At 38.3% G+C, this 14340-nt stretch overlaps 1 protein-coding gene across 1 annotated transcript in view; it reads left to right on the forward strand.

Annotated features, from left to right (window-relative positions):
* The first annotated feature begins 2278 nt into the window (after window positions 1–2278).
* Window positions 2279–14340, forward strand: part of LOC139478007 (small ribosomal subunit protein eS8-like) — a 64114-nt gene continuing 52052 nt past the window's right edge. The window contains exon 1 of the mRNA XM_071260408.1: window positions 2279–2325. Within this exon, the coding sequence (XP_071116509.1) occupies window positions 2322–2325 (4 nt within the window). The 5' untranslated portion in view covers window positions 2279–2321. The remainder of the gene's footprint in view (window positions 2326–14340) is intronic.

A 14340-nucleotide genomic window follows, 5' to 3' on the forward strand; every position in this document is an offset into this window, starting at 1 on the left:
ATATGTTAAAAAATGGCAGTTAATATCATATTAGAAGCAACAAATAGCATAAGAGAAAAAGAAGAAAGGTTTGACATATCTTCATGTAATACAATCTACTTTGTTTGGAAACAAATTTTATTAAAGACACACAAACTTTACATGAATGTTCCTGGAAACATGACCTCATATGTTTACTTTCAAACTTCGAATCTGAAAGCAAACACAGAATTTTCCTCTAGAAATGTTACTGCCTGTACAGAAAAGGCACTTGCATGATTTATTAAATGTCAATTTCGTTTCCGTTTACCAATGCAACATTTTAATGTTCGGGCTTCCGCCATTATGGATTGGTCACTTCGCTTTCGACACGCAGTGTGCGAGCTCAGCCTATGTTACCGCTTATAGATGAAAACCAAGCCTCGCTTTCACACAGGTTATAAATAGATTCAATGCTAAAACCCCATAGTGACGTCACAACCCCTGTCACAGGAAGTGAAAAATCCTGGGCTCTACACCTACCTCATATAAACCTTTTATTACAAATCCTATTTGAACATGTAATGTTTTTATATATTTCCCATTTCCACATGTGTCAATTTATCAAAATACTATCAATATATAACCCATCCATGCACTGAAGAAGTTGTGAGAACATGTTTATTGAAGTCACGTGACCTCAAAAATTCTCTCACAGGGTAGAAGTCATTCACAAAAATATGGGTTCCATCTATCTTAAGGGGAGGAGGGGCCAATTCCTGTGTTTCCTGCAATCACTGATCACTAAGCTTCCTAGATTCAACTTAAAATAGGAGGAGCTAGAACTGTAAACATGTTTTTAAAATGGATACAAGACAGTTTCCCCCTCAAAGTGACCAAGAAGTCCCACACAGAGCGGCCAGAAACATAAATAAATCTGGCACCTTACTGATAGCATCACAATCTAATGACAGATATGTTACTTTAGGGCAGTTTTACACCGTTTGTTTAAATTTGTGTTGACTGATATGTCATTGAGGGTCTAATTTGTGTGTCAGGGGTCTAAACTGATGGTTTACAGGTTGTAGTGTTTGACATTTGGTTCTTTCTGTCTTAAGCTGTCTGGACATAGTTTGTGAGTGTTATCACACTGAACAGACATTTGCGCTTAAATAAATCAGAACTTAAATCTCAAATATGTATTGGTTTGTTAGTTTTAATTAGGAAAAGTAACCCTTCACAGCACAAGATTTTAGTCACGTGACCTCTATCAGTAAAATGATTGGCTCAAACCCATCGTCTGCTGTAGCAGTATTCTACTGTTTCTGTTGTGCTGGACGATTACTTATGGATTATACCTTGGCTATTGCATTTTTATGCCCAATCATGGCTAAATTGTGTGTTTCAACTGTTATTTTCTTGGCACTCACTTGGAATACCAGTTTCTTACCAACTATTTATCATGATGCGACTTCCAACTGACACCACTGAAGATTTGTCAAGAAAGGTATGAACATATTGGAATTCTGACGCCTCTAAAACTAAGGAATTTTCAAGTGGATAAAAATCAAGAGTACATTTTTACAAATAAGGCTTGTGTATGCATTAATATTATGTAGAACTTGTAAACGCTCATGAAATGAATAAACCTTATCACCCAGGTGAAAAGCATGAATATTCAGTGAATATATTTCGTAACATGGAAAACTAATAAAAGTACAAAAACACAGTTGTTTTAGTAGAAACCTGTTTATCCAGCTGACAGAAACTAGAGAGTGAATATGTCATCTGCTAGCAAATTGTATTTACTGTTTGTAGGTCGCATTTGAGAACGAGGCTTGGTTTTTACGGGAAAAGATATCAATTACAAAATTGAGGCTAAGCTCGCACACTGATGCTGTCGGCTTGTTTAAATCGCGTATTTTAGTCGCTGTTTATCATTATATATAATAAAATAATATGTATGAAAACGTTGCGAGATTTCTTTATATTGATTAGAAAAATTGGTCCGGCTAGTCAAAGTGGTCCTCTACAATCGTGTGTTTACATGAAAAGGCGTGTGAAAACAACGACGAATAATTATTCTAGGTGTTGTCTGCTTCAGTTGAGCTTTATTTCAACAATTGACGTTATGCTTTTAAAAAAAAGTCAGTAAGCAAAGCAATAACAAATACCTCAGCTAGGTATACATGAGTGCACTTTTCGCATTTTTTTTTTCTTGAATGGTAACACCACGGACCGAATACTGATTGCAGTGAAGATTCCTTGTGGCTATCCTAGTGATTCATGGCGATTACCTCCCTTGAGAATTTACGTTTCCGTGTCATCGTCCTTGACCTTCCTTTCCTACTCCAACTACAAGAATGGGTATGACAGAAGTTTTGATTGCCTCAAATTATCCATTATAATCCGCCCCCCGAACGCATAATTAGTTCGTCTGTCCCTGATATTTTAAAGTCCGATGATTAATCATTTTAGTACAGGGTATAGTTTTTCATATTTCTACATTTTACTTCATAATTCGCAATGATATATGACGAAACGTGTGGCTCAAACTCATGCACCATGGCGGATTCAGAGTTTCACAAACATTCGCAAATACAGAGGGAAGAGGTGCTCACCACAAGCAACCACCCTTCTTCTGTTCTTTTTTTATGCACACTAATAATAATGTGCTTATTGCCATTATTCATTCGGAATGTTTATTGGTGATCGGTGTATCACACTGTAAGTTTTGACTACTAATAGCAAGTCAACACAATTTTTGAGTAAAAGGGTTGGATTTTTAAAACTATTTTTTTCAAGGTTTGTTGATACACCAGCATTACAACAAACTTCACTCTTCCAAATTCTGTCGATTCGTTCTTGTACTTCAAAGCAGTAGAAGTCACCTGCCGTCCACTCCACGAAATGGCCACATTTATATTTTTGTAAAAAAAACCCGTTACACTTCCTTATCTCATATGTGAAACTTTATTTTACAGATATTTTTGAACCACAAATGTATATACGGTCTTTTACATTAGTACATTGCTTTGCAGAAGGGAAATATGTTAGTTTGTAATAAAGTCTTCTTTGCACACCAGAAACCTGTTTGTCCATTTCAAAGCCATTTCATACCTACAAGAAGACGGAAACCGTTAATTAAACACCATGAATGATGTACAATGTCAAAATGTAATGAAGACAAAGACTCATATTGTACTGTAGGTGAACAGTAATGAAAAAAATATTTTAAAAATACTTAAAAAAATAGCATAAGGTATTTGAATCTTGAATAATCCGTGGGTGTGGGTGGAGTCAGACGCAACATTATAACACATTTCACCTCAATTAGGGTTGGAATCTCAGTATATTGTGCTAAAATCTCATAGAAGTTGTGTATAACTAGATCTAATGACACATCGGACCAAGTGTCAGTGTTTGGTTTTTGCAAAACACAGATTACAGTCATTGATTACAAAAACAAAACGAGATGTCCCCTTGATTCACAAAAGACATCATTAAGATTCAATGTGGAAGCTTGTCCACTATTCGTGTAGTGTTTTAACAGGTCCATGAATGACTGGTGAATGATTCACAAAAGTATTTCCTCTTTGCTTTATGGATGCTTTAATACATCTTAGATCATCTCACTACATCAGGGATTAATCTAGGAGTAGGATTCCGAACTACGTGCCCCTGGCAGGTGTATTAGGACAGAATGTTGATATTGTTAAAATGTTTTACTTATCCTGCATTACTCCTTAATGCATTCACTGCTTTCCTTAAAACAAAAAGACGACACTGCGATGGTGAAGAAATAAAGTTGTTTCACTTTCCACTTCCTTGCTATTGTACGGACCATCACCGCTGTCATGTGACCTTGATGACAGTCACCTTCCTCACATCACTGCCTGTCACGCTACAGCAAGGACAGGTCTCAGCGGAGCTCTTCAAATTGGATAATTTTAGACCTTCAGCTTCGACTATAATTATCTGCAATGGCTGATGCGTTTGCTTCATATTAATTTCTCAAAGTTGTGTAGTTTTATGTGGGGTATTTAGGCGTAAAAAGACTTCTTTTTTTCCCGCCACACGCTCGTCGTTTCCCCATTTTTTAAATTTGTGTTAATTGTTTGCCTGCAAGGGTAGTCAAATTGTTAACAATTCTCAGCTATGTATGTATAACATATTCATGTGCTGTTTAAATACTAGTAGCTTTTGTTACATAGTTTGCGTGTATCAATATTTGTATACACTTTCACGTTTGTTTAACGCTGCACTTGGCAATATTCCAGCTATTTGACAGCAGTCTGTAAATAATCGAGTCTGGACCAGACAATCCAGTGATTGACATCATAAACATCAATCCACACGATTGGGATTGATGACATGCATCAACCATGTCAGCGAGCCTGAGCACCCAATCCCGTTAGTCGCTCCTTTCGACAAGCACAATAGCCATTACAGCAAGCATGGGTTGCTGAAGACCTATTCTACCCCGGATCTTCAAGGGTCCTTTCAACTTGTAAAAATATCTCAGTCCCAATAGCATATTGTTTAATAAATAATAATAAATAATCTTCCAAGGATCCTCATCCACCTTGTTTGGCATGCACGCATATTTGCTCTCCAAACTTAAGTTGTAATTTTTAATGCACCTCTCTCTCCAGCGAGTTTTGCAAATTATAGACAGGTCATTTGTAAACATATTTTGCAGCAGTTCCGTCGAGTGGTGAGGAAGATGTCACAATCGCTAGAGGTTAGCGACAGACATTCTTCTGCCATTACTAAGCAGCCGTCATCTTTGATGGGTAATATGGCTTCCGTCATTGTGACTGCAGACGCTCAGCAGTCTATGGCACACCTGTATCCTGCGCCTACACATGTGTACCAGACGCCTGCATCAGCTACGACTATGGCACGAGTGTTAGTGCCTACACTGGCGCCTAACGTTTACCAACCGCCTAATGTGCTTTCTGGTTAGTATGCATCGCTGGGCAGCGCTAGTATGCCAGCGTGTACATGGACATCAGCGCATGACTCATTATCACCAGGCGGGTTACGAAGCCTTCTGATAGAGGAGGCACTTTGCACCAGAGCAGAGGCCAATCACCGTCTGGGCGAGTGCGTCAACATTGCTCTGACTCATCGGATTTATCAAATGGCGAGGATGGGGATTCCTCTGTTAAATGGAATACGCATCTCGGCTTAGCGAAAGTAACCGATTGGGTAGCAGACTGTCTCGTGTCAGTGGTGCCTTCCCCTTGTAACTGGGTGGATAAAAAGGGACACCATGTGGTAACATCCTACATTGATTCCGGTGGATCCGTTGTTGACGGACATGATTAGGTCATTGGATGAGGACTTCTCCAAGCTCACACTTGCTCAGTCATTTAAGCCACCCAAGTTTAGGATGGATGACTTTCCTATCCATGCGTTTGTGGTAGCAGAGTTTGGATGAGGACATATAAAGGATGACAGGCTTGTCAAGGCCAACCACGCTTAAGGTATAAGATACCAGGTTTGCGTTCATAGAAACGAAAATCAGCTGTGTACTGAAACCTTTGTCAGCACTCGTGTTCAATTCCTGAAGCCTTACATCAGGCGTCGGGTTCCACTCAAGCCATCACTCTACCGGTCCATCTAAGGCTTTACCTCAATTGGTGGACGGTTGAGTCGTATGTCTTAGGAGGAGGAGTCTCTTTATCCGGGTTATCCCCGAAACTACACCTGTTTGTAGACGCCTCCCTTCAGGGGTGGGGTGCTCACGTGCAAGGCCAGATGGCCTCAGGGCTATGGTCCGGCACTCATTGAAATTGGCACATAAACAATCATAAACAATGAACGAGTTGGAAGCATTAATTCTGACCCACTCTCATTGGCAGTATCAGCTACAGTCTGCCAAATTCACAGTATCCACAGACAAAAGCACTGGTGTAGTGCCTGCGCAATCAGGGAACAATGAACTCCCACTCCCTTCAACAGACATTTAGATTCTTCCATCTAGTGGATTGTCTGTAACTACAATTCATAGTTCAGCAAATCCCGATGTCTGAACATACTGGCCGATGCATTATCACGCCCAGATGGGTGGCTCCCACCATGTGGAAACTTCACACAGAAGCATTTCTACTACTGCTTCAGAAGTTTGGGCAACCAAACATAGACCTGTTTGCTACGTGCCAAAACCACCAACTTATGACGTATGTCTTCCCGTTGGTGGATGCATTCTGAACCCCTTGGGAAGGGCTAAAAGTGTACGCTTTTACACCACCTGTTGTTCTTCCCAAGATGATACAAAATATCAAAGAGACAAGGACTTTGGTCGAGCCCTGGTGGTTCGTCGAGCTCAGAAGTCTAGCAGAAGATGATCCTCTACCCCTCCCACAGTGGTCCAACCTACTCATCCACCCTCACAGCAAAAAGGCATTAAGTGCGAAGGGCTATACGGCACTGCAGCTAAAGCTATCGTTTTAGCCCCTCTACCAGAAGATTATACGATGACAAGTGGGGAACCACGACCCCACGACAGTGTCTCAACAATTCCTAGGCGAATACCGCCTACATTTGAATACCTAGAAACACTTAAAAGGTAGCAATATTACTATGCATTTGGAAGCACTTATGGAAGCACTTCACTCAGTGTTGGCCCTTCCGGAAAATCGCAAAATGACCAAGGTCCCGCAACTACAGGTCCTCCTACGCTCATTTAGGCTTTAGGATCAGAAGGCCAAGTTTGTCCCCCTGCTTGGGACTTACCCGTGGTACTTCGAGGTTTGTCAGGACCCCCCTTCGAGCCCTTCTATGCATGCTCAATTTATGACCTCACCAAGAAAACAATTTTTCTCTTGGCATCAGCCATGGGGACACGGGTCCGCGAGCTACCTGCAATTGACATCACCCGGGTCCGTTTTGAGCATGGTACGCATGGAGCGGTACATATCTGGTTTTGCTGGGATTTGAAAGCAAAAATCAATTACCAGGCTAACCTGATCGTTTCCTTCACCATCCCACCTATTAATTATTTGGCCAGACATGAAAAACAAGACACAAGATTTTCTTTCTCACATTTTCCTGTATACCTTAAACCTTTTTGTCCCCCGCCGCGCAAAAGCGTGAAACGGGGGATATAGTATTCACGACCATCCATCTGTACGTCCGTCCGTCCGTCCATCCGTCCCATCTGTTTGTTGCCGCAATATTTCAAGAACTAAAAACTGGATTGTCTTCATATTTGGAACTATGGTGTATATACAGACTCCGCAGACACCAGTCGGTTTTGGTGACCTTGACCCCATTTTCAAGGTCACAGCAGGCAAATCTGCTTTTGGAGTTGGAAAACTGTGTTGCTGCGATATCTCAAGAACTAATCTCTGGATTGTCTTCATATTTGGTACTATGGTGTATATTCAGGTGGGGGACATTCCGTCACTTTGTGACAAATACTTGTCTATCTTGAATTTCAAGATGGTCGACCATTTTGACCTGTTTTCAAAATCAAGATCTAAAATAGTTCTTTGACATGGTCATGTAATATATCATATGAAAGCATTTTACATTGTCTTTTCAATGATGTACATTTCATTGATCCCCAACAATGAAAAAAAATTATATTGAAAGCTAATTTCTCTGGCGACTTCAACCCATACCCAAATTTAAATTTCAATTATAATGGAGATTGTTTCACTCAAAATTTTAGATATACTGCACTTTTGTCTGGGCATTTCAATAGTTTATCATTTGAGTGAAGAAACAAACATGAGAATACTGGGCTCTATGAAGGTTTCCCGCCTCCAAACAGTGCAGATGCATTCTGGAGAAATGCAGGATAAGTAAAGATTTTAATAAAATCTAAATATTTTTTACATTTTACAGAGCTCCAGATAAGGCGACATTTTTTTTATTTCTTGGTTTACAGATGCGCCGCTCTTTCAAAGTCCTAATGTTAAAAAAAAATAAAAATGAAAATTACCCTTTTTTTTTATTACCGCTGATCTTTTCGACAAAAAGTTCAAACAAAAAAAGATTTCTTTTCCTCGTTGGGCGTAAAGCAAAGGGAAGTCACTCTGATATTTCTTGCTGGGATCCTTCTCTAATACCATCAAAGCTTGTCAGCGCAAAGTAGCGCAGTGGTGACCAGTTTAACTATTTCAACACTGTTGGCCTTTCAAAGCCACAAGTCACCGCACGGTAGACCGTCCAAGCCACGTCAAAATAGTTTATATCATATCATATGTCATATTCATTTATTAAATCTATCACATTTCACAATGTCTGAAATACGTATTCAATTTGATTTTATCATTTTTTTATCTATAGATTAAAAATGTATTCACTTGACACTATTTCCCGCAATGTTATTGAAAATAAAATTCTCGGACACACTTCCACAACGGGTCCTCATCGAACATGTCAAATAGCAAAATAAAGACGTTTCACGCACTGAAACGTCTTTATTTACAAAGTAATAAAATCATCAAAAATATATCTATTAAAGTTGCCAAACTGACATCTTAGTTATTATTTCCAACTTTTCATGCGATCGCATATCATAAGTCAAATGACATCTCGGCTTTCGTCGCCTTGATTTCTCGGCTCGGACACGATGTCTTAATGCCAAAATATATGCATAAGAAATCTTTGTCACAGCTCGTAACCTAGCTCTATGCATCCAGAAAGTTCCATATTTTTAATATAGATCGCGATTTCATGCTAAAACGTTCAGAATAACATGATTTAACCCAAACCTTTCGCCAAAGTCTGAAAATTATCGTTGCCGTAATTTGATTAGCTGCCTTAGGTCACGTTCTTAAATTTGACCAATCACGAACCTTGTAGCAGATTTTGTCGGTGAAACAATATAAGTTTTTTTAATGTATACTGACATGGCAGGACCTATGTGTTATTCATACGAAGCTTTGAAAACCGAGGTATTTCCTCACGTGAGTGAGCGGACAGCCACTATCATCGGGAAATGGGTGGTGACAGATATTATTTGTAATTCTTTTTAAAATAATGTTCCAACAACGTAAACAAATGAAAATTAAAAAGAAATAGGTAAGTGGATTTTATGAATTCTTATATTTGCCGAAAAAATCGTTAGATTTGCGCTTAATTTGGACGTTATGAATGTTTTAGCTTACATTATTATTTATTTAAAACGAACTTTATTTAGTTGTTCATGAATTATTTAAATAATGAAATACACAAAACTTTCATATTTATAAACAATAGGATTAATTAGACCTTTCAAATAGTGTATGGCAAAACATGTAGTAGCAAAGATGTTTATTTCAGCAGATAATTCCTTGATAAATGTTGGTTTCATCTATCACACAACAGTCTCTGGGAACTTGGTGTCACAGCAGTAATCATCTGGTTGGCTGGTGTTGAAAGAGATAAACGATGCCCATGCTGCCAAAATAGCAGCGTCTTTCATGCATTTCCACCCATGACGTGAATATTGTTATGTTGCCATCCTTACACAAGCTGAGTGCCAGGGATATAATAAAATGTTCTTGGAAAATTTAGTTATTTTACTTTTATTACGCCAGGATATTTTTTTTCATACCTACGTAACTTTTTAGGACAAAATTCAGGTAAAAAAAATGTGAGGCCTTTTTTTTCTTTTTTTTTTAATTGGCCTGCCTCACTTTTGAAATGAGTTTGAATTCCGTAAACCAAGAAATAAAAAGTGTCGCCTAAGCTGTGTATCTGCATAAAATACGCATCAGACATGCAGAAATACGCAGTAAAATAAAATCCAACATTACAGATACGCTACAAAAATAAAACTTGTGCATATCATCAAAATATTGTGAAGTAACCCTGTGTATTCGATTAGCAAATCAGGAACTTATTTGGAATTATAACCGGGCATTCCGTCAACCTTGCCAAACTCCACGATGAGATGCATCATGATCATTTGCAATCACTCTTTCTTGTGGAAGTATCGTGGTATTTTTTAGTCCTATAAAGCTCTTGCAACCACACGACACTAGTTTGCAGGGACTTGATGAATAGTGTTTTTAAATATTTAACTTAAATACCCACATGTGTAAAAACTAGTGGGTAACAGAAATTTGAATACCCAGATAGAATTACTGATACCCAATGATTTTAAAATGCATGGGTAAAATACCCACAACACCAAAAGCTTATCTGGAGCTCTGCATTATACTTATCCTGCATTACGACGTTTAAGGACCCACCTCTCGCAGACTTACCACCCCACTTTGGCTTCAGAAACCTGAAAAGTATGTTTTGTAAACTCTGGTGACAGGCAGTGATGTGAGGAAGGTGTCATCAAGGTCACATGACTGCAACGATGGTCCATATAAAAGCAAGGGAGTGGAATGTGAAACAACTTTATTTCTTCACCCAAGACCATCGCTGTGCGCTGTCATTTTGTTGTTTTAAGGTAAACAGTGAATGCATTGCAATGGAGTAATGCAGGATAAGTATACAAATGTAAAATTATTAAGAGTTTACCAATTTGATTTAAACCTGGCATGAGTAATTGGGATTTTCAAGAAGAAAATGTAATTAATGTTCCATAAAAGAACATAAGTACCATAATGTTCAAGGAATGTTTTCAGCCCTGGCTCTATGCTACATATTCTTCTGTGTACTGTCAGGGATTTCGTCTGGGATTAATTTAAAACGTGCGACTTTGTGATTTTTTGCAAAGTGTTCAATTCAGAGGTGTTTTTTTTAACCAACAATGTAAACAAAGCATTAATAGTCTGTGAAATACATGTCACTTCTATAAAGCCATGATACGAGTTACAACTACATACTGTATCTGTCCGCAGATAAGCCGAATTTTGAGGACCAGAAAAAAGATTCTGTAGAAAGGGGTCGGCTTATCCACGGGATACTCTCATGATAATATTTCAGATCGTGATCTGTCAGAAACATCAACCGAATGACGGTCCGATAGATTACAACTTCCCGAAAGTTTGGAAGTTGCCACGACTAGAGCCATTATTGTTATAAATTATCAATAAAGTTATTATTATACACCAATGTTGTCATTATTAAAAAAATAAAATGCATGTTACTTCTTCCGATAATAAGTTTTCAATTGAATGTTCAAAGTTTATCTTTCTTCATAAACTCCACAATCTTTTCATGTAACAATATATGGAATCACCAATAGCTATTACGTACATTTTGCAAAGTTCATAAATAGATAGTGAACAAGTATCTACCTTTATTGAAAGAGACAAATAAATAACTGTAATGGCGAGTTATTCCATTCGCCATTTGCAAAAACGTGATCAGCTGTTTCCTGTGACGTCGCAAATGGTGACCACTGTGATTGCTTCCTGTTTTTTAAAAAGCAACACGGTACACAAGGAAATGAGCACTGATAATAACAGGCCGATTGGTATTATGTTGTTTACACAAACACTTTCAAGTTGTGGGTGCTTAGCGATCGTGTTGGGAGTCGGGACTTAATTCCTTTGTTTTCGAGAGATTAGTTGATTAAACTGTGAGTAAGTGATGTTCATTCAATGTGTTCATAGTTTATTTAATTCAACTGGATTAACATACAATAGTGGTATAATAACAGGCCGATTGGTATTATGTTGTTTACACAAACACTTTCAAGTTGTGGGTGCTTAGCGATCGTGTTGGGAGTCGGGACTTAATTCCTTTGTTTTCGAGAGATTAGTTGATTAAACTGTGAGTAAGTGATGTTCATTCAATGTGTTCATAGTTTATTTAATTCAACTGGATTAACATACAATAGTGGTATAATAACAGGCCGATTGGTATTATGTTGTTTACACAAACACTTTCAAGTTGTGGGTGCTTAGCGATCGTGTTGGGAGTCGGGACTTAATTCCTTTGTTTTCGAGAGATTAGTTGAATAAACTGTGAGTAAGTGATGTTCATTCAATGTGTTCATAGTTTATTTAATTCAACTGGATTAACATACAATAGTGGTATAATAACAGGCCGATTGGTATTATGTTGTTTACACAAACACTTTCAAGTTGTGGGTGCTTAGCGATCGTGTTGGGAGTCGGGACTTAATTCCTTTGTTTTCGAGAGATTAGTTGAATAAACTGTGAGTAAGTGATGTTCATTCAATGTGTTCATAGTTTATTTAATTCAACTGGATTAACATACAATAGTGGTATAATAACAGGCCGATTGGTATTATGTTGTTTACACAAACACTTTCAAGTTGTGGGTGCTTAGCGATCGTGTTGGGAGTCGGGACTTAATTCCTTTGTTTTCGAGAGATTAGTTGAATAAACTGTGAGTAAGTGATGTTCATTCAATGTGTTCATAGTTTATTTAATTCAACTGGATTAACATACAATAGTGGTATAAAGGGGGTTATAAAAGTTGGTATATTTTTACTGACTGACATTCATCATCACCTTAACACATTAAGATGTCTCACCGGCTCTAACTGGGGAGCCTCCAAAGATACCCTCCTCTCACTATATACAACACTAATTAGATCAAAACTAGACTACGGCTGTGCCATATACAATACCCTAAACAACTCTCTTTCTAAAAAACTTGACTCAATACAATATCAGGCTCTCAAACTAATTACACGCACCCAACATGGCACCTCCTACACCTCACTTCAGGCCCTTACAGGAGAAATGCCACTAAATCTACGCAGGGAACATCTAAGCCTTAATTTCTGGGCCGCGTCCCAAACAAACCCTCTCATCCAAAACCTAATTAACCAAAACATTAGCCCAAGAAACCAAGCTCTAGCTCGCAAACACCCCTTACTCACCCCAATATCCCAAAGAATAACTAACTACCTCAATGAACACCAAACTCAAAATCTTAAACAAAACTGCAAAAAATCAAATATCTTCACCCCTAAACTCATAATACCCCAAATAGACACAACGCTAGCTAACCAAATAAATAAACAAACCGACCCAAACATAGCTAAAACCACCACACTTGCATACATACACGAAAATTGGCCAAATTGGTGTCACATATACACTGACGGATCTTCAGACCCGATCTCCAACCACACAGGCTTCGGAGTCCATACCACACAACCAGTTATATCCACACAATCTTACCGACTCCCTAACAACCAATCTATATTCACGGCCGAACTTATGGGCATGGCCTCAGTCCTGCATAACCAACAATCTAAAAACAACAAAAAAATCCTAATTCTCACTGACTCCCTTAGTGGACTACAAGCCCTCCAAAACAAAAATACCAAAAAACGACCTAAATTAATAAACCAAATACTTCAAAGCTCCAACGACCTAACAAAAGCAGGCAAACAAATAACCTTCTTGTGGATCCCCGCCCACGTAGGAATTTACGGCAACGAAAGCGCCGATAAAGCAGCTAAATTATCTCTCAAAATACCAGAAATAAGCCTAAACCTACCCATCTCAAAATCAGAAATTAAAAGTGTAAACAAACAAAAAATAACCAAAAAATGGCATAATCAATATCAAAACTCAAATAGCCAAATCAAAAAAGTGCTCAGAAAACCACTAGCCAAACCTAAAATCCTACACCCCTCTAAAAAAATCGACAGATTAATTACAAAACTCCAAACAGGACACACTAACCTAAATAACCACCTAAAACAACTTAAAAGACACACCACAGGCAACTGCCCCCACTGCAAACAACCCGAAACCACAGAACACGCACTCATTCACTGCACCCACTATCAAACACACAGAACCACACTACAAACCACCCTCAATCTAAATAAGGTTCCTACTCTAGATGAAATACTAAACCCTCAAAATAAACTAGAAAACTTCAAGGCCCTAGGCGTATTCCTAATCAAAACAGATCTAATTAAGCGCATCTAAAAATTAATTAATCTACCAATCCAAAATCCAATAAACATACAAACACCCACCTCACCCTTAGTTCCCTCCTCCACCCACCTCGGCATTTATTCCAAATTTAAAAAAATTCAAAAAATCAATATAAGCAACCCCTAAAAGCCCCCCCTTGGGTTGCACACACCACTTTCACCCTTCTCGGAATACACTAAATGGTCCGGCCAGGCCCGTGTGCGAAATACGCTGTAGTCGGAAAGCGCACGTTAAATCTTCTATATCAGTCAGTCAGTCTCATCATGAGTTTGAAACGAAAACACCATGCTTACGATGCTGAATATAAACTGCGAGTCTTCGCTCTAGCTGATATTTTTTCTCACGGGTTCATTATTCCATATACATGTACACCGATTCTCAAATGGCGCTTCGTTGTTGATGGCAACATATAACGATCATTATGAGATTAAAAAAAGACAAGAGAAACAGCTTCCCACATTATGATAGTGGATGACTGGTTTGTTAAATCTTTATTAGAAATAATAATGACTTTTTCAATATAATTACAACGTTTTTCATCTTATATTAT

The sequence above is a fragment of the Haliotis cracherodii genome, unplaced genomic scaffold (genome assembly GCF_022045235.1).
Source record: "Haliotis cracherodii isolate W230 unplaced genomic scaffold, xgHalCrac1.p SCAF_1, whole genome shotgun sequence".
NCBI classification, from domain to species: Eukaryota; Metazoa; Mollusca; class Gastropoda; order Lepetellida; family Haliotidae; genus Haliotis; species Haliotis cracherodii.